This window comes from Narcine bancroftii, chromosome 1 (assembly GCF_036971445.1).
Source record: "Narcine bancroftii isolate sNarBan1 chromosome 1, sNarBan1.hap1, whole genome shotgun sequence".
Lineage (NCBI taxonomy): Eukaryota > Metazoa > Chordata > Chondrichthyes > Torpediniformes > Narcinidae > Narcine > Narcine bancroftii.
Window position 1 is genome coordinate 253,788,173 of NC_091469.1, and position 26,879 is coordinate 253,815,051.

Sequence of the window (26,879 nt, forward strand, 5' to 3'; positions counted from 1 at the left end):
GATTTTATGTCAGCATCTTCCACAAGCAGTTAGAGACTGGCAAAAATGTTTACCAAAAAAATTAAGTTATTTTAACTCTTACAGTGATCATTTATGTAATAAAGTCCACCAAGCTCATCAAATCACAGTTTGAGGAGTGGACAGTAAGCACCGATATTGATTTCATGTGCTTCAAAATACTGATTGAGGCAGTGGTTGAACCACACCGATGAGGAACACAAAATATTGAAGTGAGGTACTTTGGTGTGTGCTGAGAAATATGGGGCTGCTGCAATGTAGATAATTTGGGAGATAATTGGTAAAATTAGAGTAGGTTACATACATTCACACATTTTAAAACAGATCTTATTTGAAATACTGAAGAATTCATGTTTGGTGAACTTTACAGAAACTGTGGAGAATGCTATGGACATTCCACAAGTAGGTGCTAATTGAAATGATGTCATCAAATGAATCGACTGGAGACAGATCATCAGTGTTGAACATTTTTACAAGGCTTCTGACCTTTCTCCAAAGTACTCACTCAAAGGTCAATGAGAAGTTTTGTTTACCTAAGACCACAGATGGGAGCAAAAGACTAACTCCTATTGTTTGTTGGAGAAGATGGGGAGGGGGTTGCAAGTGAGAGCAGTTGGAAGATGAAGAGAGACTGAACAGTCACAGCTGAAGCAAGCAGAAAGCTTGTTGGAATTGAAACAGAAAGCTCCAGAATGGCTGATAGGTGAAAGTGCTATCTGTCTGATGTTTCTCTTGGAATAAGTGGAACAGAAAGGAACTCTATGATAGAAAGAGGTTATCATCTGGAGAACCCTGATAGGGCAAGTTTCATCAGCAAGTCATTGAGGTGACTAATGGTGGTACCTTAGTTGTGGAAATCCTGGAACAGACAATCTCTCTCTCTGCAAACCTCCAAAGAACCTTCCTGAGCGGTAAACATTTATCTCTCGAGCACCAAAGCCTGGTGAACTTTTTATACATGTTAAATTCTGTGCACAGTATAAGAATTACCTGCAACCAGTGAACTTGGAAGAATGAGGCGTGAGATTGAACTGTGAACCAAAGAACTTTTCTTAAATTTACACACACATCATACACGTGCTCTTAGAATTAGAAGGGGATTAATTTGGGTTAGTTAGGTTAATGGAGATAAGTTAAAGTTTGATTCTGTTTTCATGTTTAAAGATAATTAAAAACAACTTTTGTTTAAGTAACTACTTGTGGTGAATATCTTGCTGCTGGGTTTTGGGGTCCTTTGGGCTCGTAAGACTGCAATTGGGGTCTCTTTAGGTTCTGCGTCTTTGTCCAACAATGAAGAAAACGTTAGTTCAATATGATCTTCAAATGTATGTATAGAAATTGGAAGTGGAGACAACACCACCTCATTCTATCATCCCCCCCACCTTCCCCTTAGCCCAAGATAAAGTAACCTTTCTGATCTGACCTCTGAGGCATTTGAGCAAGGTGCTATCAATAACAAATGTAATATATTTAATGGGGAGGAAGCTGAGGTGAGATAAATGAATGGGTGTAATGATGACTACAGGATATGAAAGTGTACATCATGGATCTTCTCACTGGCTTCATGATAGGTTTGAGTTGGGTCAGGGAGAATGGCGATTGAGAGGTAAAGGATATTAGAAGCAATAAAGGTCGGTCTTGATAGTGCTTGCTGAATAGCATCCCTTAGCTAATCTCGGGGTGTGACTGAAAGTATATTAAGAGGTTCCAACTCTCAAGCTGCCTCCTCTTCTTTGACTCTCCCCATGGCACCAGCTGTTCCAAAAGGTGCCATACGTTCACTTTGAGGGCTCTGTGTACTGATGGAGAAGACTGAAATATGCTTCCATTATTTCTGTAGTGCAACTCTTTGCCTTTTTGGCTAAATTGAGGATTGAAAGCAATACTTTTTTAGTTGATTAATACACAGCCCAATCATCACTGATCACAAAATGGTGTGGTCGGTGGGAACGCATCAATAATTTGCATTTGTACACTATTTTTTCCATCAAGAGTGCTACACAGTCGTGCGAGGAAAATAGAGGTCATTAAGGAAGTGAAAATACTGGATGAAAAAGCTTGGTCAAAACGTCGGGCTTTAAGGAAAGCAAAGTGGGCGGTTCAGATGTATGATGCCTAAGCAGTTGAACAGGAAAGATTGAAAGCACTGGGTCAAACTTTGAAGAATTGGAGCAAAAATTTTTGTTGTGGATTCTACCAGGTACCTAAATTTAAAAAAAGTAAAGGAACATTAAGCAACAAGGGCTTATTATCAGAAAAGTGTTAAAAGCAATAATTTAGCAGACCACAATCTCTTGACTATATTTTAAATTTACTTTCGCTTCTAACACAAACTAGCAATGGAAGAGCAAGCCCCAGGCAGCAATGGGTGGGAATTAAACTTTGGGCTTGATCAAATATCATCACACCTGCAATACAGTGCATCAGCTCACCATTGAGTACAATGGATTGAAATTAATTCTATGAACTCTTTTTCCTAAAAAAGATCAAATTATTAAATTGCAGGGCACAGAGCTGCTGGAGAAACTGGTTGATTTGTTATCAGAAACATAAATTACACCATCATTTAAATCTGAGTTGTGTGTGGTGGTCAGTATTTCAGCAAGCACCACTACCGTCCAGTGTTGCCCTCGCAAAGATCATGAGAATGAAGCGTATAAGGATTCAGTACTTATCTTCAGAGACCAAATTTTCTTGTCCAAATCAGGTGGAAAACATAATGAAAATCAAAACTGTTCCCTCTAGTCTCTGGATGGCATTGGCAGATTGTGGCTGAGTGTCAAAGCATTCAATTTTTTTTTTGTTCAATATAAGCCACAAAGCCATTTCTAAAGTTTACTTTTAGTTCCAGTGCTTTAATAGCAATTAGTTCTTTATAATTGGGTTGCAAGTCACCTGTAAACCACTTTAATTTAATCTGGTAAAGGATTCTTTAGTAAAATAAAAGTAGCTCTGCAAATTAATCTCAGTGTATTGTCACAGAAAGAAATGATAGGGGCAATTAAGAGACTCTTAGATAGGCACAGGGGGTTATGAGGTAGGAAGGGTTTAGTGTTTTTTTTTATTTTTGGGAAGAATATATGGGTTGGTACAACATCAAGGGCCAAAGGGCCTGTACTGTGCTGTAATGTTCTAAAAACAGTGCTAAGAGGCAGTTGAAAGATAGTATTCAAGAATTCTTGGACTGCAAATCCTTTTGCGATTCAAGTTAGCACAGAGGCAGCATAAGAAAGAGAGTTGCTACACTTAGAAAGAGCGGATAAGAGGCAATTGCCTTTGATTTTTAATGCTAGGAGATTAATTGACATTACATTTGATATTTTCAGTGGCAGGAAGAAGGAGAGTAAGGTGCATTTAGGGTCCTGTGGCTACGAATTCAATTCATCCTCCAACACAACACCATGATGTGCAGAGGGAAGTGGCAGACCACCCATAGAACACAATGCTTTATGGAAGGTTCCTGGAGGTGGACAGTAATTTGGAGTTGGTGTGGGTGGAAGTCAGAAATAGGAAGGGAGCTATCACTGTATTGGGGACACCAAGGAGCAGATAAGCAGACAGATTTTGGAATGGTTCAGAAAATACAGGGTTGTAGTTATGGATGATTTCAACTTCCTTCATATTGTGTCAGCCAGGATTCCCATCTCAGTGATTATTGCTGTCTTTGTGTACATTAGGTTTGGACAAGATCAGACTCAGCTGTTATGATTCTCAGAACTGAGCAACTTGCCAAGTTTCATTGTCTAAACTTACTCATAGGCAACTTGAGGACTTTCTTGGAATTATCTTGTATGAATCCTTGGCCATAAGAGAAAAATAAAATGATGAAAGAGAAAGGCTGTTGTGGCATGTTGCCCAGCTTCCCCATCCAGGCCTATGGTTGGGAATCACTCAATGTTTTTAGAAGGCAGACTGGCAAGAAGGAGATTATTTTTGTATTTGTTTGCTCATTGTTTTCTGCATTCATGATAAGATCGATGTTATTGATGTGCTGGGTGAACGCTAGGCCAGACCTCCAAAACACTTCAAGCTCCATCACAACAGTGTTCTCAGTTTGTCTTTGGAAATCATCCTTTAATCGGCTTACAGAAGTCTATAGATTATGATTCAGAGGATGTTGGAACCTCAGTTCCCTTCACACTTAGCAAGTGGAAACTCAGCAAACACAACTAAACTCGAAAACTACCCGCCTCCCACTCCCAAGTAGCGTACTTCCAACCCCACCTTGAGATCCCACGTTGGCCTCACCTGCTAGATAGAAACCTGGATCCTCCTCAACCCCGAGGGACTGCTTAAAAAGGAGCAGCAGAGGCTTTCAGTGAGTCATGCATGTGACCTGCTCCCCATATTATCAAAGGCCACCACTCTATTGGGCACACCTGGCTGATAGTTTTCATGTCAATCCATTGTTTATATAGGGCTAATTACGTTATATTTTACAAACCAGGCAACACCCACCCCCACCCCCCCAACCCCCCGCGCGTTATATGCTTGTACGCGCTACACAAGAATAGTTTTACACATTGAAAGAATGTGCAAAATTAATTTCGGGCATAGGAAAGTCGAACCAGAAATTTATAGTGAACATGGGAAGTTATAGCGAGTGTGGAATATAACAGTAGCATTCATACACAATTTATAGCAGCCGGAGGAAAGATACGCTGGCAATTTATAGCGAGTGTGGAAATATTATAGTAAGCATGAGAATGTAAAGTGGCAATGAAAGAACACGCATAATTTATAGCAGCCATGGGAAATGTTGATCTAGGAAATATCTCTTGTACTGAATGCCACGGTATCCGTCTGGCAAGGGCACTGCACCTTAGCAATGTTAATTGCCAAGTTCTGTCCCTGAGGGATGAGATTAACATATCAAGTGCCTCTGATCTGAGACAACATTAGAATTAAAATCCTTGCTCAAATCTGAAGCCTATCTTCGACCTATTGATTTGATTCCTCTCCAAAGCTTGTTAATGCTTTGCAGCAGGATATCATCTATATAATAGGCGATTGACATTCCCTCTGGGGGGTGTTGATTGGGTAATTGTGGGAGATTAACTGTGGCTGGTGTGTTCTTTGTCTCATGCCCTATTTAAATGCAAATTGCTTTTGTAAATCAAAATTTAGAAAATACTACACACATACAGAGTTATATGCATGTGTGCATTATACAAAAATATTTTAACACAATTGATTTTCTGCTCATTATATGTAGGTGTGTGTTATATGTATCTGCATGTTATATGAGTAAAAATACAGTATTGAAAATAATTAAGGCAGTGCCTTATCAGTTTGTAGTAGTATAACCTGCAAGAAGACTGAGGGAGGAACCAGCGGATCACTGCAGATGATTAACTGAATGAAGTATTAGTAACTTGCAGCTGATATATTCCAGTTCGATGAACTGAGGATTCACTGTCCACATCACCTCCAAAGCTATACATGCCCACTATATATATATACAGAAAGTTCTTCAAATAACAAGATGGCAACAGCTTGAGTACTCTTGATTGCAGGATAAACTTTGGCCAGGAGGCTGGAAAGAATTCCTTTTCCTTCTTCAAAGTTTTGGAAAGTGTGTCTTTTTGCTCACTTGGATTACAAATGGGGCCTTCACTTAATAGAAGCTGATGGTGTTTTTTTTCCCCCAAATCCTGCCCTGTTCTGGGCAGCCTATCACAAGGTCTTGCAGACTCTAGGTGAGCAGCAAGCTGGTTCAGGGCATCAGAAACGGGGAGAACGTTCTCCCCCCCCCCCACCTCTCCATTGGGAAGGAGAAGCATGGGAGATGATCCTACAGGAAGGGTGACTCCGGCAGCTAACCAGTGAGGGGCTCAGCGGCTGAAGGGCCCACACAGCCTGCGGGCTGTTGGTGACTTGCAGTAGATGGACTCACACAGGCTTCTGCTGACATGTGGTTGAAGGACCCACAAAGGCTATGGGCTGCTGGAATCTGGATAATAGGAACCAGGTATCAGAACCAGGATTCAAGAAGGTGCCGAGGACAAGAAGGGATCCTGAAAGGCTTCAGGAGCTAAAGGCTTCCTGCTTGTATTGGACATTTGGAGCTGGAGCTTGGGTTGCCAATGGATTGAATAGAAATCTGTGCAACTGCAGAGGCTGCTTGAGCACTGAACGTGAATCCACAGACATTCAGTGTCTCTGAAGGGACTCTCTTTTTGCTTCTATTTCTCTTATTGTTTGGAGCGTTAGGTCATGGCGACTCTTTGTTTGCCTTACTGCAGACAAAAGTTGGAGCATATCATGTATAATACATTTTTATATATTAAAGTGATTGTGAAAGGGATCTTGAAAACAAACTTTAAGTCCATGTGACTGCGCAGCGTGCCTCCAGCACTCCAGTATTGGACTACATCTTTCTGCTGACCAGGATTACTGATGGGGCCTCCAACTAATATCTTGAACAGAGTCGTGACAGTGCAGCGTGCCTCCAGCCCTGCAGTGCCCTCCTGGATCTTTCTGCCCACATCCCTCTCAAAAAGGGATTTGAATTCACAACTGTGTGACTCAGATTTAGGCCTGCTGGCAACTTAGACACAGCTGGTGCCAAGGGGATGGTGGCCTAGGGTCAGGTTAAGAACTTTTATTCTGTCTCTCGTCATGGCATCTTCCACTCCCCATCTGCCCTACTCTGCCATCACTATGGCGAGTAAAACTGCACTTTTCCAAGCTACTTCTTTTCCCACAGATCGGGAAACCATTCAATTTAGTGGAGTGTGACCAGAGGAATTATTGATAGAATTTTTAATTTAATGATGAATAAATTATTCCTCATGTCAATAAAGTTTTCTTAATTACTACACAATATTGGAGAAACTCAACACGTTATGCAGCATCCACAGGAAGTAAAATTTCAGACCTGAGCCCTTTTACAAACACACACACACACACAACACACACACACACACACACACACACACACACACACACACACACACACACACACACACACACACACACACACACCCTTTACTTTCTATGGATGCTGTATAACCTGCTGAGTTTCTCCAGCACATTTGCACTTGACCCCAGTATCTGCAGACTTTCTTGTTTAACTCCAGGTTTCCTTGCTCAGTGACTTTTGCTGGAAAATACTCCTTTGTTTACACTGTGTTGAGATTAAGGGTGATTCTGGATCTTAAATTCTTGGGTAATTAATTTGAGCTCCATGACTGCACATAGTTTTTCTGAATCCTTTCACAACAATCATGTTTAAAATAATTTTAAACTAATATTGAAGTGAAATATTTCATTGAAAACCCTCACTTGACTCGAGCAGTGACCAGAGGCAATAATCATCAATGCAGAACCGGCTTCTAAAGAGCTCTTTAATTATCATAATGCACCTTTTTTATGTAAAAGTAGAGGTCAAGAGCTCGGAAATGCCATCACACACACAGCTCCTAAATGAATCCGCCAAACAATAATCTACTTAAGAATGCTGTGACCATGGCAACAGCAATTAGTTTGGATACAAGAACGGGGGGGGGGGGGGGGTCTGCCGAGCAACAGGGGTGAGATCTCTGAAGAAATTGATACAGACTGTTCTAGTGTCTTGAGAGCTGTCCTGACCAAGCTACCAAAATTATAACAACCTCAGCCAAGTTAGAAAAATTAAATCAGTTAGAGATACAGGAATTGACATTCAGAGCAAAACCCTGAGACTGAAGCCACACGAGGCACTGTCCATACTGCAATCTGGAGCAAAAAAGCATTTCAGATTGAAACATTTCACATCTTGATGAAGGCCCAAAATGTCAACTGTTCTTTCTCTCCCACTGATGCTGCTTGACCCACCAAGTTCCCCCAACAATTTGTGTTTTGACCCGTGCTCTGAAGCAATCTGCAAGACTTGTAATTTAGTGTGGTTCAGATTGTTTAATTTACAAGCTTCAATCTTATTGAAGTTGCAAAGGAGGATGAATTTTCCATATTATGAAGGCCTTGAAGACGTGTGTATTTAAATGAGCCAGGAGGAATTTTTAAGTTAGATATGAGTGGAAGTGGGTACAAGAGGAGGATGGCTAAAAGCTGTGCAGTTCAGCTGGTTTTGTGGGTGAATGACTTGCTCTTTTGGCACGGCTGAGAAGCAGCTCCTGCCAGGCTTCAGCCAGACCTGTTGCACTTGGTACCAGTCCATGGGTTACAGCCCTGCACAGTACAATTCATTGGCTGAATATTAGACTCAGGATTCACCAAAACTGGCGGTGCATACTAGCTTGTAATATCTGATCATCCTGGGTGAGGAGGTTGCTTTCTCAGTTGATGAATTACTGCATTATCACAGCTGACATTCTTTTGGCCAATAATAAACCAGGCTCTGAAGACATATTCTGTTACTTTAGGTGGATGATAAAGATTCCAAGAAACCAAATGCAAAACTTCAAGCAAGATTTTAATTGGCCCGTTTTGTCAATGCCTCCAGAACACAGGGTAACTAGTGGTTTGGCTTTCTGCTCATCAGTGGTCTGTTTGCCTAAGTTAATATCCTATTTTTTTTTATTTTTAAATAGAAAATGCATGAAAAACTCAGCAGACCATGTAGCAACTGTGGAGAGAGAAGCAGTCAAAGTTTCGTTCATCAACCTGCAACATTAACTCTGTGCCTCTCTCCAAGGATGGTGCATGATGTTTAAAGGCTCCTTTATTGTCACATAATAATACATAAAATATAATACACATGATATATGTCAGCTTTTGCCTGCCGTAAAGGCAAACAACGAATAACCATTAGCATTACCTGGTGTCCCCAGTAGTAAGAGAAAAAGAAGCAAGAGATGCAGTGTGTACTTCATGCTTTCCATATAATTTTTTTTAATTTAAATTTAAAATGTAGACATGCAGCACGGTAACAGGCCATTTCAGCTCACCCCGAACGTTTTGAACAGTGAGAGGAAACTGGAGCCCCTGGAGAAAACTCATTTTCAGTCATTTTCTTCTTTGCTTTTGACACACATAAAGATAAAGATATGCCATGCTTGGAGATCTTTTGATATGGCAGGGCTCCCATCATCAAGGTGCAGTGCTTCATGTTGTATTATTCAGTCCAGACACTGCTATCTTGCATTCTGCTTGGACATTCCCAGCAGTCTTGGTGAAGGGTTTTGACCCAAAACATAAACAATTCCTTCCCCTTCCCCACTGATGTTCCTCCAGCAAATTGGTTATTTTATGTTTATCCCGCAATTGTGTATGTTGAGAATCCTCACCAGGGTTGAATTACCAGTCATCTAATAGGAGCTTGCAGAGGTAGCAAGCCGACGTAAAATGCAACTCAGATCCCACCAAGGCCACAGTGCAATTTCAATGTAACTTGTATTCTGGGACTGGAAAGAACAACAACCACTCATCTTGGCACTGATGGCCACATAGCGTAAAAGATTACCATTAAAACCAATCACATTCACTTACTTCCATCACAAATGAACATTATATTTCTAATTCAGGGTGATGTGTGCCTCAGTGGTGGCACTCCTGTGCCTCTAAACCTTAAGTTTGCTGTCACATTCAAACAGAAAATGATTAAAGCTGAACAGAGAAACCAGCATCAACTTAGGATCTGGCGGAATAAGTTCCAGACCTCGCAAAGACATGCTCACAAGCATCTGGGCCTGGCGTTCAAATTGGGAGAATTGGTACTAGTCAAACAAAGGTCATCTTCTCGGAACGACATGCCAGTCTTCTCTGTCACAGTCCCTGGGTAGGTCCACTCCTACCAGTAGGACAGACCTACAGAGGAACTGGCACAGGGGTGCACCCTGTGACGAACAAGGACTTCAGGCACTAACATGCCATGCTATTCCAGCACCAGGTTTGAACCCATCACTGTCTGTAAGGAGTTTGTGCATTCTCCCCATGGCAGCATAGGTTTCCTTCGGGTTCTCTGAATTCCTCACATATTCTAAAGATGTCCAGGATTTGTAGGGTAATTATGAATTACCGACAGGAGCTCGTGGGCTGAAGACATATTCCGCATCACTAAATTAAATTAAAATACTTATTTCTTTTTCCCTCTTCCTTTTATTTTTCTTTATCTCTCTGGTAGCTTACATGTTAATTGTACTTGTTTGTGTACTTCATGTACCTATGAACCTAAAGCAAATAACTGTACAGTCCTGATGTTTACATTCATTTATTTGTAAGTTCATCAATTTGAGATCACAGCCATTGCTCCCGTTTTTTCAGACGGCATTTGTTATTAATGATCCTATCATGAGTTTCACCAGGAGCATTGCTTAAATAGAGCTTAAGGAATTATTGAGGGCTCTGACCATCCATCACGCAGTATCTTTGACCAACTACCATCAGGAAGGAGGGACAGGAGCATCAAAATCAGGACTGCCAGGCTGGGAAATAGCTTCTTCCCATAGGCTGTGAGATTAATGAATGGTATCCTGTAACTTTCTGTCTCTTATAAATGAAACAAAATAAATTGTTGCAGGATATGTCTACGTATTTATTTTATATGTTTATTGTTTGTGGTTATTATGTGTGTATGTGTGTGCACCTTGGTCCAAAGAAACGCTGTTTTGTTTGGTTGCATATATACAGTCTGATGATAAACTTGAATCTATATTTTTCTTCTTGATCCATCTCCTTCTTCTTGGACCATTATCCCTTTCCTCATTGAACCTCCTTTCCACAATATCACAACCCCCTCACTTTTGTTGCTTCTTACCTGCCATAAAACATGTGGCACATGTTTTTCATTTGGATTTCCAGCATCTGCAGCATTTTGCTTTCGTTGTGGAGTCGATGTCAAACAGTAAAACTCCGATAATCTGGGCATGCTCAGTGCTACCAGACAAGATTTACATCTAAGAAAGGGGCCCTTTGGCCCAACTTGTCCATAGCGACCAATCTCGTCCCATTTGCCTGCATTTGGCCCATATCCCCCTGAACATTTCTTATCCGTGTTCTTCTCTAAATGCCTTTCAAATGTTATAATTGTCTCTACCCCTTCTATTTCCTCTGGCAGGCAATTTGTTCTATATTCCCAACACCCCCTCACCTTAATCTACAGCCTCAAGTTTTATGTTCCCTTTCCCTGAGTAACAAAAAAAAAGTCTCTATTCACTTTAATGGTGCCCATCATGATTTTATAAACCTCTATAAGGTCCCCCCACCTTCAGCCTCTGATTTTCCAGGGAAAAAGTTCCCAGCCTGTCCATTCTCCTTATAATTCAAGCCTACCTAGTCACAGTAAGATTGTGATCATTTTTTTCTGCACTTTTCCCAGCTTAATTCTGTCTTTCCTGTGACTGGGTGACCAAAATGACACATAGTATGTCAAGTGCAGTCTCACCAACCTCTTCTACAGTTCTAATGGGACGTCCCTGCCCCAGTACTAAATGCCGTAATCAATGAAGGTAAGCATGCCAAATGCCACCTTTGTTGCCACTTCTATGGAACGATGACTGAAGCCTCCATAAGTTTCCAGACTGGATTTGCTGGGATCTGGAAGGGTCTCAACCAGAAACATCAACATCCACCTTTTGCCTCTCCGGATGCTGCTTGATTCATTGAGTATTTCAAGCATTGATGTTCCAGTCTTTTGGACATTAATGCCCCTCTACTTGCCAACACACTTTTAATTCACTTTTTAGATGGTCGGCAGTATTACATGTATTGCATTATATTAGATATTTTTAAAGGGAGAAAGATGTTAAAAAAATTGCAGATACTGGAAAGATTTCATTAAAATTGAAAGAGTGCAGAGATTTACAAGGATGTTGCCAGGACCTGAGGAACTGAGTTACAGTGAAAGATTAAACAGGTTAGGACTTTATTCTTTGGAGCACTGGAAAAAAAAGGGGTGATTTGATAGACGTGTACAAAATTATAAGGATTATAGCTAGAGTAAATGCAAGCAGGCTTTTTTCACTGAGGTTGGGTGAGAGAAGAACAAGAGGACATGGGTTAAGAGTAAAAGGAAAATTAGGGAGATCTTTGCACAGAGTGGTGAGAGTGTGGAACGAGCTCTCAGCTAGTGGTGAATGCAGGCTCGATTTTGACAATAAAGAAAAATTTGGGGAGGTACTTAGATGGGAGAGGTATCAAAGTACAAATTTATTGTCAGAATACATACGTGGCATCACATACAGCCCTGGGACTCTTTTTCCTGTGCCAGGCAGAATTTCTACTTAACTGTAAACTGAATTCAAGAAGTGATAAATATGCAAAACAGAGAAATGTAAACTATGCAATACCGAAAAAAAAAATATTTGGTAACAAATAATGCGCAAAATATGAGTAAATGAATCTCTGATTGAGTTTTTAGTTTAGCATGCTGATGGTGGAGGTGTAGCAACTGTTAAAGAACCTGATGGTACACATCTTGTGGCACCTATATCTCTTTCCTGATGGCAGCAGCGAGAACAGAGCTGGTCCTGGGTGGTGTGGATCCTTGATGATTGCTGCTGCTCTCTGAAAGCAGCGTTATACACTATATGGATTTTCTCAATGGTGGAGAGAGTTTTTCCTGTGATGTCCTGGGTTGTGTCCAAGTCCTTTCGTAGGGCTTTCTGCTCAGAGTTATTGGTGCCCCCATTTCAGGCCGTGATGCCGCTGTAGAGGTTTGCCAAGGTTTTCCATATCCTTCTAAACCTCCACAAACTCCTGAGAAAGTATGTTGGGTCCATGAATTCTCCTCCAAGATAGTGACTCCCAGTGGTTAAAAATTTTTCACTCTCTGACTTCTGCACCCCCTTCTGCACCCACCCCCCACTCCCCAGTGATCACTGAATTATACACCTCTGATTTTTCCTTCCTAAAGTCCACAATCAGCTCCTTGAATTTGGTGACATTGAGTGCAAGTTTTCATCTCCCTCTTGTAGGCTGATTCATTGCCCCATTTTATACAGCCCACTACTCTGGTATCATCAACAAATTTGTAATTGCTGTTGTTGTACCAAGCCACACAGGTGTAAAGTGAGTAGAGCAGGGGGCTAAGAACGCAGCCTTGTGGTGTCCTCCTCACTGAGTGGGGTCTGGAGGTGAGAAAATCCAGGATTCAATTACACAGTGGGGTACTGAGCCCCATGTCTTGAAGTTTGCTGATTAATTTTGAGGTGATGATGGTGTTGAATGCTAAACTGTAGTCATTAAAGAGCATCATAATGTATGCATCTTTGCTATCAGGTGTTCCAGAGGTTTGTGTGGAGCCAGTGAGGTGGCATCTGCCTTAGGCTTGTTGCTGCACTATGCAAATTGGAATGGATCCATGTCACAGCTCAGGAGCTGATATGCTTCAACACCATCCTCTCAAAACATTTTGTAGAACCTTTCAGCCTAAGTGGTGAGTTTTGTAAAGCAATTCAGAACAAAGAAGGAGATTCAGCTATCTAATTCAATCTAGTGGTGTAATTCCTGCTGCAAAGGGATAGGATTCATCCAAGAAGATTGAACTGTTTGGCCGAGAGAGAACAGCAAATGCAACATGCGCAATCTGTTATCTACAAGCAAGAATCGTTGAATAATTGCATCCACGTGTATGACACTGTCAAAGACTGAGGTGGTGGAAGAGGGAACAGTTCCCAGGAAAGATGAGGAAATGGGAAAGAGGCACCATGGTAAGATTACATTTTGGGTGACCTGAAATGGTGTTGTAGAGGGGCATTATATGGAAGCTAAGAGGAGTGGCACTTTATCAATGTGAGACTAAGGTTGGGTAAATGGATAGAGTAAATGCAAACAGGTTTATTCTACTTAGATTATGAATGATAAAAACTCTTAACTGTTCCTGCCTTTCTTCCCTGTCAACACCTTCTAGATGTCCACTGATTCACACTGCAGCATGGTGCAAAGCATGCTGGGTATAAAGGCAGGCTCCTCTTGTCTCCTCTCCTTTCAACATTGTTCTCAGCCCTTCATTAGGTCCACTGGCAACAGGAGGTTGTCTTAAGAGTAACAGATGGGCGAGTTGGAATTCAGAAGAATAAGAGGTGTTCAATTAAGCTTCAAAAAGTATATGACTATGTAGATAATATGTTTCTCATTTTGAGGGTATCTACAACTAGGGGCAGAGTTTCAGAATATGGGGTCGACTATTCAGGTTTGATATGAGGACAGATTTTTTCCATGTAGTTCAAAAATCTTCAGAGTTCTTCCTGCAGAGAGCTATGAAGGCAAGTATTTGTATACACTTAAGGTTAATTATTGATATTTTAGACTCTTAGAGTGCTGAGAGTCATAGAAAATAGGTCAAAAAGTAGATTCAGAAACCAAAATCAGATTGACATGATCTTAACTGCTTTCAAAGAGAGCCTCTTCCTGTTCCAAAGTTTCTCTTATACACAGTTTGAAGCAGTAGAGTGTCCGAAGCTTCTCAGGTGTGAATGAACAGAGAGAGTAATGGAGCCAGAATAGTATCAAGATTAGACCAGTTTTACTGAGAGAGCAGGTGAGTTACGATAGCACTGGGAGAAGTGTATAGTGGACACCAATGAGTTTGAAAGATGATGATAAATAGTGAGTGAAAGTAGTGAGAAATGGTGTGGAATGTTAAGTGAGAGGAAGATCAGGAAGCCCGATGTAGGGCTGACATTTGATACCTGGGTACAGGTACTTCCGGAGCCGAACAGGAGTGTGGGTATGACAACGGCTCTGTATACGCTTATCTTTGTGAGGTTTTTCAGTTGGTTGTTTTTCCAGACTCTTTTGTGTAGTCTTCCAAAGGCGCTATTTGCCTTGGCGAGTCTGTTGTCTATCTCATTGTCGATCCTTGCATCTGATGAAATGGTGCAGCCGAGATAGGTAAACTGGTTGACCGTTTTGAGTTTTGTGTGCCCGATGGAGAATCATGGGTCCTCTACCGGCACCACCTACGGCTCCTAGAACGCTTCCACCAAGAAATCTCTTGGTGCCTGCCACATTGACCACCGCCAGTGGGCTGATAACGCCTCAAACCGTGCATCTTGGCGCCTCACAGTTTGGCGGGCAGCAGCCTCCTTTGAAGAAGACCGCAGAGCCCACCTCACTGACAAAAGGCAAAGGAGGAAAAACCCAACACCCAACCCCAACCAACCAATTTTCCCTTGCAACCGCTGCAATCGTGTCTGCCTGTCCCGCATCGGACTTGTCAGCCACAAACGAGCCTGCAGCTGACGTGGACTTTTTTACCCCCTCCATAAATCTTCGTCCGCGAAGCCAAGCCAAAGACAGGTACTTCCACCATTGGTTATTTTTGAATATTTTATTTGCAAAATTTCAACCACAAATACAATGATCAATTAATAATGAATTATATATATTAAAAAAATACAGGTGGAATTTTGTGTATTTATATATATGTGTGTGTGTGTGTGTGTGTGTGTGTGTGTGTGTGTGTACCCCTAATCCCTACCTCCCTCCCTCCCCACCATCAACCCCTAAGAAAAAAAAAGAAAAGGAGATTGACAAGGATACATACACAACTTCAAATCAACAACTGTGGAGCTGAAAATCCCCATCAGGATGAGTTATTGAGAGTTCTAAATCTTCAAACCAACATACTGTAAATATGGGCTCCATATTTTCAAAAAACATATGATATTTATCGCGTAAACTATATTTTTTTCAAGTGGAATACAAGATCGTAACTCTGTATGCCATTTTTCCATTCCGAAAACTATATCTGATTTCCAAGAAATAGCTACACACTTGCTAGAAATAGCTGAAGCTAATCTTAAAATTCAATTTGATACATAGTTTATCTTAATTTAAGACTAACCATTTTAATATTACTCAATAAAAATTACATCGGATCGAGCGGGACTTTTATCTTTAGTATTTTTTCCAAAAATATTTTCACTTGTATCCAAAAAGGTTTAACCTTAGTGCATTGCCAAGTAGAATGAAGAAATGAACCTATCTCTCGACCACATCTTAAGCATGAGTCCAATAATATTAAATTTTTTTTTAATTTTTGAGGAGTTATAAATAATTCGTGTAGAAAATTATATTGGATCAATCTATATCTTGCATTAATGATTTTCATCAAATTATCTTTACATAGCAGTTTCCTATCATTCTCATGTAATTCTACCATTGTTGAGGGAGAATGGTGACTCTTGAATTGTTCAGGATTACTGAGGAGAATGGAAACCTAGATGAAGTTTGACCACAGTTTCGATCTACATTTTCAACAGCCAAAAACCACACTGTAGATATTTTTCACCAAGATCACTGAACCTTTCAATGTTATTTTCTGTTCTGTTTTCAGATTTCTAGTGATGGAACCTGTCCTGTGGTTCTTTCCTGCCTTATTACATATTTTGTGCTCTTTTCATTTTGTTTCTGTCTAAGCAAATGGTCTTCATGAGAAGTCTGTGATATGACTGAGAGTATCTCAAGAAATAATTTGCTCTCTGGTTGCTGTAGAGTTCTCTCTCTATCTCATATACTGTACCTTAGAATTACTGTGAAGTGAGTTAACAGCTGTGTTTATAATTACATTCTAGGTTCTTGCAAAGAAAGCAAAAGCAGGAAAGCTACTACCCGAGGAATATCAAGGAGGTTCCTTCAGGTAAAATGCCAACAATTTGATCTCTGTCATTCTACCTATGGTTGTGGGATTTAATGTGAAAAGAGTCATTTAGTGTGTGAAGTCAGGGCAAGCCTGTTTATTCTGCAACCCCCCCCCCCCTTTTCTCTTTTATTCTCTTTCCTTTATTTGCTATTCTCACTCTGCAAATGGTGAGTCTTTCTGTGTGTTTGTAACGTTACCAGAATTGCACATACTTTGTATATACTACAGGTTGCCTAGGTGATTCTGTTTGGTAATCTCCGTAAAGGTGTCCTGCAAATCCTGATGCCAGCTGCCCTTGTGTTAGTAGAGAAACGCTCCAGTCATGAACACGAATATCCAGAAGCAGTATAATATATGCTGCATGTTTCAGCCTGTGTTATTCGGAGCTGTAAATCCCTTAGACCCAAACATTGGGTCCCTTTGCTTACATGTCCTTGAGCTTTGACACTTCTTAGCACATAAGGGTATTTTGGACATTGACTACATGTAATATCAATTGTGAAATGCATTTCAGTCCGTTTGCAGAGATCACATTGCTTCTATACAAACTCATTCCATGGTGTAAACCAGTGGTTCTCAACCTTTTTCTTTCCACTCACATACCACTTTAAGTAATCCCGATGCCATCGGTGCTCTGTGATTAGTAAAGGATTGCTTAAGATGGTATGTGAGTGGGAAGGGAAGGTTGAGAATCACTACTCTAGACACAATTGTTACTGAAATATTTTGCTTGAGAAAAATTGTCATTGGCCCATTTCCTTTGGAGTTATGAAACCGTGCACTTAATAAGGCAATTAGGTCCAATTAAAACAGTGCTTTTCAAACTTTTTCTTTCCACCTACATAGCACCTTAAGCAATCCCTTACTAATCACACAGCACCGATGGCATAGGGAATACTTAAAGTGGTATGTGAGTGGAAAGAAAAAGATAGAGAACCTCTGATGTAAACAGAGGATGCCCTGCCTAATATACTGATAGTCCATGGGTTAAAAATGTGTTCTGTACCAAGGTCTGTCTTTAATTTGGAATTGTATGCAAGTCGGAACAGGTGCACACGAACCTTATTTAGCATCAGTTTATCTTAATATATGGTATATATTTTGCCTTTATATGCATATAAAACAGTTCCCAATGCACGAAAACATCTTAAACATAATAATGCAGTACACAATATAATAAAAGTAATTACATTCAAATTCATAAGATCATGATTAAAAGTTAACACTCACAGAAGTTGATGGAGAGATGGCTGCTCTCTCGCGATGCTGGAACCCCAAGGCCCTCCCACATCTTCGCTCCTTCTGATCCACGCCAACCTCCTTTGCTCCCCCTCCCTCCCTCTCACTCACTTGCTCCCTCCCCCTCACTCGCTCCCTCCCCGTCACTCGTTCCTTACCCCTCTTGCTAGCTTCCTCCCCTCTCACTACCTACCCCTCGCTCGCTCCCTCCCCTTTCGCTTGCACCCCCGCTCGCTCCCTCCCCCACTTACTCCTTCCCCCCTTGCTCCCTCCCTCCACCCCCTCTGTTGGGTGATGGCAGTTATCCTACAGCATAACTACGCTCAAACCGGAGGTTCATGGCATTCTACTTCTGGTCGGCTCCGCAGTACCTAAGTATGAATGTTTTGTAAATCGGGCTTTTTTAACCTGGGGATTGCCTGTTCTGTCCACACAAAATGTCTAAATATTGATTTGATTGGAAGGGAATTGATGTCCACAACACTGAAATTGCAGAAATTTCCTTGCTTGGCACTCACCTCCCCAACCTGTCTCCACTAACCACAGGCTAAAAGTGAACCTTTACACAAAATGGTCTAATCATAAATGATTCCTGTGTTAAATTCACATATTTAGTATGAAATACAAAAAAATACAATGTACAGATGCAATGTAAGTCTTGCTTGCTGCAGCTTCCCAAGTACATACAACAATTTAAGTATCATCAACATACAAGACACCACAAAGAGGAAAAGAATAGAGAAAACATTAAATAATTATTTCTGATAGCTGTTCCAGATTTCAGGCTTCCGTACATTCTGCACAAAGGTAGCAGCAAGAAGAGATTATGTCCAGGGGGATGGGGATCCATGTTGTTGGCAGCCTTCTTGAGGTATACTTCGAGCCGATGAAATGCTTGAGGTTCATCCTTTTAGGATCCATGAGAAGAATAATGATGGAGAGTGCAGATAACATAAGGTGACAATCCACAGGGGTTTTAAAGTGATACAGGACAGAGGTAGAACCAGGAAGCATGTCTTGCTGAGGGATTCTGAGCTACTTGGGTCAGGATTCAAACACAGAAACCATGTATAATTAGCATAGCGGTTAGCGCAATGCTGTTACAGTGCCAGCACTCGGGACTGTGCTATCCATAATGAGTTTGCACATTCTCCTGTGTCTGCGTGTGTTTTCCCTAGGGGTTCTGGTTTCCTCCCACCCTCAAAAACGTACATTGGTTGTTGGTCATTTGGCTGTAATTGGGTGGCACAGGCTCGTGGGCAGGCTCTTGGGCCGAAAGGGCCTGTTTGTGTGCTGCATGTCTCCAAAATGGTCGATTACAACCCCTAGGGGGTCAATGGGACTATCCAAGGGGTTGATAAATATCTGAGGGTTAAAAGGGGATCAGTAAACATGGCGAGGGGGTCAATTGAACTTTTGCGATGGAAAGCAGAGGTGTATCTACAGAACATAGTGCCTATGCAGGGGTAGTCAAGCTCTCACGAGAGCAGGCCTTGGCGGCCACCATGTTGTATCTTGCTTTGACCTTTTAATGAATTGAGAGTGAACAAGAGGACAACGGAGGGTGGGTGGAGCAGAGTAGAAAGATGTGTGTGTTCTTTGTACTTTTGGTAGGGGCGTCCCCACCCAGCCACCACCCAACCCGGCCAGTGCTACCCCCCCCCACCCCCCCCCACTTCCCCAACGTACAAAATATGTCACCTGTGGGATTCCATGCCTGGGAGTTAATGAGGGATTAAGGATTCTGTGAAGGGCTCATGGTCTAAAATGTTTAGGGGCCCTGGTCCAAATTTTTTAAATATTAAGTAAGGCCAATAATCTGTTTTATTACCAAATACTACATGAGAATTGCAGAGAGTGAATTAGATTATAAAAATAAATGCATGCCTGAAAGGCAGGCAAGCAAGAATTGGGCGCCTATTCATGAGCCACTTGTAACAGTAATGAAGGAGGAAACCTGTGTCTTGTCCAACCACGCACATTGTTAAAAACTGAGTTTAAATTAATTAGCAGGGGGTGGAGGAAAGTCTCTACTGTTGGAATGTGGTGGATGCCGATTTAATTTTGATATTTAAGAGAAAATTGAATAGTTATCTGGATAGGAGGGTGGAGGTTGGTGCAGGTTGGTGGGACTAGATGGAATAATAGTTCGTGCTGTAGTGTTTCTGGTTCTATGGGAGGTTAATGCATCAAAAGGAAATGAGAGAAGAGGGTAAGGATGGCGAAGGGGAAATGAAAGTGTGATGGGAAGGGGCAGAAAATCAAAGCAAAGGTAAACAGCAGAAAGTGAATCTAGGCCAATGGTTCCCAACCTTTTCCTTTCCACTCACATCCCACTTTACCTATTCCCTATGCTGTAGGTGCTCTGTGATTAGTAAGGGATTGCTTAAGGTGCTATGTGGGTGGAAAGAAAAAGTTTGAAAACCATTGTTTTAATCATAGCTAATTGCCTCATAATGTACATGGTTTCAGAACTCCAAAGGCAATGGGCCAGTGACAATTTTTTTTCAAGCAAAATATTTCAGTAACAATTGGGTCTAGAGCAGTGATTCTCAAGCTTGCCTTCCCACTCACGTACCACCTTAAGCAGTCCCTTACTAATCACAGAGCACTGATGTCATCTTCTTCTTTGGCTTGGCTTCGCGGACGAAGATTTATGGAGGGGTAATGTCCACATCAGCTGCAGGCTCATTTGTGGCTGACAAGTCCGATGCGGGACAGGCAGACACGGTTGCAGCAGTTGCAAGGGAAAATTGGTTGGTTGGGGATGGGTGTTCGGTTTTTCCTTCTTTGTCTTTTGTCAGTGAGATGGGCTCTGCGGTCTTCTTCAAAGGAGGTTGCTGCCCACCGAACTGTGAGGCGCCAAGATGCACGGTTTGAGGCGATATCAGCCCTCTGGCGGTGGTCAATGTGGCAGGCACCAAGAGATTTCTTTAGGCAGTCCTTGTACCTCTTCTTTGGTGCACCTCTGACACGATGGCCAGTGGAGAGCTCGCCATATAACACGATCTTGGGAAGGCGATGGTCCTCCATTCTGGAGACGTGACCTACCCAGCGCAGTTGGATCTTCAGCAGCGTGGATTCGATGCTGTCGGCCTCTGCCATCTCGAGTACTTCGATGTTAGGGATGAAGTCGCTCCAATGAATGTTGAGGATGGAGCGGAGACAACGCTGGTGGAAGCATTCTAGGAGCCGTAGGTGATGCCGGTAGAGGACCCATGATTCGGAGCCGAACAGGAGTGTGGGTATGACAACGGCTCTGTATACCCTTATCTTTGTGAGGTTTTTCAGTTGGTTGTTTTTCCAGACTCTTTTGTGTAGTCTTCCAAAGGCGCTATTTGCCTTGGCGAGTCTGTTGTCTATCTCGTTGTCAATCCTTGCATCTGATGAAATGGTGCAGCCGAGATAGGTAAACTGGTTGACCGTTTTGAGTTTTGTGTGCCCGATGGAGATGTGGGGGGGCTGGTAGTCACGGTGGGGAGCTGGCTGATGGAGGACCTCAGTTTTCTTCAGGCTGACTTCCAGGCCAAACATTTTGGCAGTTTCCGCAAAACAGGACGTCAAGCGCTGAACAGCTGGCTCTGAATGGGCAACTAAAGCGGCATCGTATGCAAAGAGTAGTTCACGGACAAGTTGCTCTTGTGTCTTGGTGTGAGCTTGCAGGCGCCTCAGATTGAAGAGACTGCCACCTGTGCGGTACCGGATGTAAACAGCGTCTTCATTGTTGAGGTCTTTCATGGCTTGGTTCAGCATCATGCAGAAGAAGATTGAAAAGAGGGTTGGTGCGAGAGCACAGCCTTGCTTCACGCCACTGTTAATGGAGAAGGGTTCAGAGAGCTCATTGCTGTATCTGACCCGACCTTGTTGGTTTTTGTGCAGTTGGATAACCATGTTGAGGAACTTTGGGGGGCATCCGAGGCGCTCTAGTATTTGCCAAAGCTCTTTCCTGCTCACGGTGTCGAAGGCTTTGGTGAGGTCAACAAAGGTGATGTAGAGTCCTTTGTTTTGTTCTTTGCACTTTTCTTGGAGCTGTCTGAGGGCAAAGACCATGTCAGTAGTTCCTCTGTTTGTGCGAAAGCCGCACTGTGATACTAGGAGAACATTCTCGGCGACACTAGGTATTATTCTATTTAGGAGAATCCTAGCGAAGATTTTGCCTGCAATGGAGAGCAGCGTGATTCCCCTGTAGTTTGAGCAGTCTGATTTCTCGCCTTTGTTTTTGTACAGGGTGATGATGATGGCATCACGAAGGTCCTGAAGCAGTTTTCCTTGGTCCCAGCAAAGCTTGAAAAACTCATGCAGTTTGGCATGCAGAGTTTTGCTGCCAGCCTTCCAGACCTCTGGGGGGATTCCATCCATACCTGCTGCTTTGCCACTTTTCAGTTCTTCAATTGCCTTATATGTCTCTTCCCGGGTGAGGACCTCATCCAGCTCTAGCCTTAGGGGCTGTTGAGGGAGCTGGAGCAGGGCGGAATCTTGGACTGAGCTGTTGGAACTGAAAAGAGATTGGAAGTGTTCTGACCATCGGTTGAGGATGGAGATCTTGTCGCTGAGGAGGACTTTGCCTTCTGAGCTGCGCAGCGGGCTTTGGACTTGGGGTGAGGGGCCGTACACAGCCTTTAGAGCCTTGTAAAAACCCCTGAAGTCGCCAATGTCCGCGCTGAGCTGGGTTCGTTTGGCGGTGCTAGTCCACCACTCATTTTGGATCTCCCGGAGTTTGCGCTGAAGATGGCTGCATGCGCGACAAAAGGCTTGTTTCTTCTCTGGCCAGGACGGCTTTATAAGGTGAGCCTGGTGGGCAGCTCGCTTCTTTGCCAGCAGCTCCTGGATTTCCTGGCTGTTTTTGTCGAACCAGTCCTTATTTTTCCTGGAGGAGAAGCCCAGTACCTCTTCAGTGGATTGCAGTATGGTAGTCTTCAGCTGATCCCAGAGGGTTTCAGGGGACGAATCCGTGAGGCGGATTGCATCTTCGAGCTTTGCTTTGAGGTTTGCCTGGATGTTTCCTCTCACTTCGTCTGACTGCAGGTTTCCAACATTGAACCTCTTTCTGGGGGCTTTACTGTTCCTGGGCTTTGGCTTGAAGTGAAGGTTGAGCTTGCAGCGAACCAGCCGGTGGTCAGTGTGGCATTCCGCGCTGGGCATGACCCTGGTCTGGAGCACATCTCGTTTGTCTCTTTCTTGCACCAGGACGTAGTCCAGGAGGCACCACTGATGTCATAGGGATTACTTAAAGTGGTAAGTGAGTGAAAAGAAAATGGTTGAGAACCAGTGATGTAGAGAAAGTAAACATTGTAACAGGACAACGCTTAAGGCTCTTCCTCTGAATGTATCCAATGTCTCCAACAAGATTGAAGTGTAGATGTATTAAATTAAATTATTGAGTTTGATTTACAGATCCCTCCATAATGTTTGGGACAAAAACACTTATTCCATTCATTGCCCCTGTGCTCCACAGTTTAAATTTGTAATCAAACAATTCATGTGATTAAGGTGCACATTCCAAATTTTATTCAAGGTTATTTGTATATATTTTGGTTTGACCATGTTGAAATTTCAGCAATTTTTACATAGTTCCCCCACTTCTGGGCACCAGAATGCTTGGGGCATTTGGCTTCACATGTGTTTGTGAGTACTCAGGTATGCTTAATTGCTTCATTGGTGCAAGTATAAGAAAGCTAGGCTTGCTTCTAAGTTTTTGATCACCTTTTCAATATGAAGACCAGAGTTTTCAAAGAAGCCATTGTGAGGCTGAAGAACAAGGATAAAACAATAAGAGACATCACCCAAACCTTAGGATTGCCAAAATCACCTGTTTGGAACATCATTAAGAATAAAGAACGTACTGGTGAGCTCAGTAATCGCAAAGGGACTGGTATTCCGAGGAAGATCTCCATTGCTGATGACAGAAGAATTCTCATCATAATGAAGACAAATCCCCAAACACCTCCCCAACATATTGAAACACTCTTCAAAAGGCAGGTGTGGATGTGTCATTAGCCCCTTTTCCACTGGCACCTTGTCCCAGGAATTAACTGGGACGGGATCCAAGGAAAAGGAACACTGTCAGTACGCTGGCATCAAATGACATTATTTCATGACGGGGATTTGAGCCCTACTCATATCCCTGGCGTCAGCTGACGCTGGCGTGCTGATAAAACTAGTGGAAAAGGGACAGCAGAAAGTTATTCATTTCTAGTTGAAGGTAGAACACTCCGATCCATGGGGATGAGTTGTGTCCAGTGGAAATAGTACAAAGGACTCCCTATCCCAGAACACTGCACAGGAGCAGAAATATTTGGTGGGGTGCCATTGGATGTTCCACATTAAATTCTTCTTTGATCACCTCCCACTGTCCAGTAATGTCAGGATTTAGAGCAGCGACCATCTCAACGCTTCGAACCAGCCTTCTCCAAAGTCTGCATAGGAGCTACTTTTGTATTTCTCCCTTCAAAAGATTTTCTTGAATACTAAAATATTGTGATTACTATTGAATAAATGTTTACACTTTTACATTTAAATTTAGATACTCGGCATGGAAACAGGCCCTTTTGGCCCATGAGCCTGTGCTGCCCCAATCACACCCAATTGATCAGTAAGCCCCCGGTACATTTTGAACCGTGGAAGGAAACCGCACCCCCTAGGGAAAACCCACATAGACACATGGAGAACGTACAAACTTCTTACAGACAGGGCAGGATTCGAACCCAATGGTAAATGCCAGGACATTGACATTGAAGAGTGAGATGATGCCGAGCCTTGCTCTGCCACAGTATGTCAGAAAAATGGTACTATTAAGTGGGTGGATTGCATGAGCTGGGCAGATACTGACTTGGGCAAGGATTACAGCTGGCGCTGTAACAGCGTTGGGCTAACCACTGCATCCATCGTTGCAGGCTATTAAGATGTAAAATTAAGTAAGGTCTTATAATTCTCTCTTGGCAAAACTGAACTCAAAGTAATCTTTAATATATGCATGTCAGGATTGTATGTGGCTTGGAGTATTGCATAAATTGGAATTTTTCAGAACATTTCATAAACCCGTCTGCAGATGATAAATTGAGTAATATTCCTCTGTCCACAGACTACTAATTGGGATTAGCACACATTTAATTCTCAGGAAAAAACTCATAAGAACTAATAACTTGTCTAATAGCTTCTCCTCTCGCCCTGGAACGTATAAGAAACAACTGATACTAGTAGAAACGAAATGAGATGAAAGCTGTGAATGCTTCAAAGGCAACAATACATGTAATCATTTTTTTTTCCTTAACAGTGGCATAGGCAAATATTTATTGGATGTGACAAGAGACTGCCTGTTGAGGTTGATGAGCACAATCTCTTTTCTTCATTCAAGCGATGTGAGCTTCACAGGCTGAACCCAAATTGCCCTTGAGAAGGTGGTAGGGAGCTGCCCTGTTAAATGGCTGCCGTCCCTGAGGGACCCACAGTGTTGTTAGGGAGGGAGCCCAGGATTGTGACCTAGTGTGATGAAGGAATGGCGATTATCTTTCCAAGTCAGAATGTGCGGTTTGGAGGGCAACTTCCACTGGTGGGGTTCCACGTGCTTTTGCTGCCCTTGTTCATCTAGTTGGGAGGGGTGGAGGGTTGGAAGGTGCTGTCTTGCTGATTGGTTACAGTGCATTCTGTAGATGGTCCAGACTGCTGCTACTGTGTGTCAGTGGTTGAGTGAGTGGATGGGGGTGAGGGGGGCCTGACAAGGGGCTGCTCTGTCCTGGATGGTGTCAGGCTTCTTGTGTTGTTAAAGCTGCATTCATCCAGGCAAGAGGAGAGTTCCACATAACACTCCTGACTTGTCCAGTAGATGGAGGACAGGCTTTGGGGAGTCAGGAGGAGAGTTACTCCTTGCAGGATTTGATAGCCACATTGTGTACGTGGCTACTCCAGTTCAGATTCTGGTCAATGGTAAATGCCAGGACATTGACATTGAAGAGAGAGATGATGCCCAGCCTTGCTCTGCAACAGTATGTCAGAAAAATGGTACCATTAAGTGGGTGGTTTGCATGAGCTGGACAGATACTGACTTGGGCAAGGATTAGACACTCGCTAATGGTCCAACAATGAAGATGAGCAGGAATTAACAGTAGGTGGATGGGTCTCAAGGATGGGTCGGACAGCAACAAGGATCCACTCTACCCAGCATGCAGTCTGTTCTCACTGCTACCATCAGGAAAGAGGTATAGGTGCCACAAGGCTCGCACCACCAGGTTCAGGGGCAGCTGCTACCTCTCCACCATCAGACTCCTCAACATCAAACTCAATCAGGGACTTGTTTACTTAAGCAATGTAATACTTGATTTTTTTCCCCCTTTCTGTATTGCAGTCAGTTGTTTACATTTCTTTGTTTACATGAGTACACTGTGCACAGTTATTTTTGCATTACTAATAAGTGGTAATTTTGCCTGGCCCACAGGAAAAAAAAATCTCAGGATTGTATGTGATATTCTGGCAATAAATCTGAAGGATGCAGCAGACATTAAACTCTTCATTTGGTATATTTTTCCATCTAGTATTTCCAATTTGGGAATGTTTGGCATCAACGAGTTCAGTGCCGTGATTAACCCCCCACAGGCCTGCATCCTGGCCATCGGACAGCTGCGTCGCGATCTGACAGCTTCTGTGGATGACGAGGGAAACCCCAGCCTCTGTCAGAGGGACATGATGATAGTCACTTTGTCCAGCGACAGTCGAGTTGTGGATGATGAACGTGCCTCTCAGTTTCTAGAGAACTTCAGGCTCAACCTGGAGAACCCATACCGATTGGCTTTGCACTAAACTGCTTCTTCAAGCTTCACCATGCCAGGGATCTGGCATGAAACCAAGAGATATCATGGAATGCATAGAGTTTATTTTAATGTTACAGAGGACATCTACCCTGACTGGGGAATTACATGTATGCAGGGGCAAATAAAACTTTCAATTTATTTATTCCATTGGGTTGCCATTTTTATCTCTTCTTTACTTGATTTCAGGCATTTTCCTTCTGCTTAGAGAGAAACAGGCAAGGGGGAGGGGTGTGGAATTTCTTTGAGTTCAAACAGAGAGCTCTTGAATTTTTTTAGCACAGAAACAGATG

The 26,879-nt window shown here is 42.6% G+C and overlaps 1 protein-coding gene across 6 annotated transcripts in view; it reads left to right on the top strand.

Annotated features, from left to right (window-relative positions):
- Positions 1-26,879, top strand: part of pdhx (pyruvate dehydrogenase complex component X) — a 236,418-nt gene that overhangs the window by 201,438 nt on the left and 8,101 nt on the right. For 3 of the 6 annotated variants that reach the window (XM_069895573.1, XM_069895564.1, XM_069895593.1), the window contains 2 exons: positions 16,479-16,543; positions 26,314-26,734. In XM_069895573.1, coding sequence (XP_069751674.1) covers positions 16,479-16,543; positions 26,314-26,578 — 330 coding nt within the window. In that variant the 3' untranslated portion in view covers positions 26,579-26,734. Of the gene's footprint in view, positions 1-8,384; positions 8,473-8,552; positions 8,724-16,478; positions 16,544-26,313; positions 26,735-26,879 lie in introns of those variants that run through there. The other 3 variants (XM_069895612.1, XM_069895604.1, XM_069895582.1) reach the window with 3 other exon arrangements.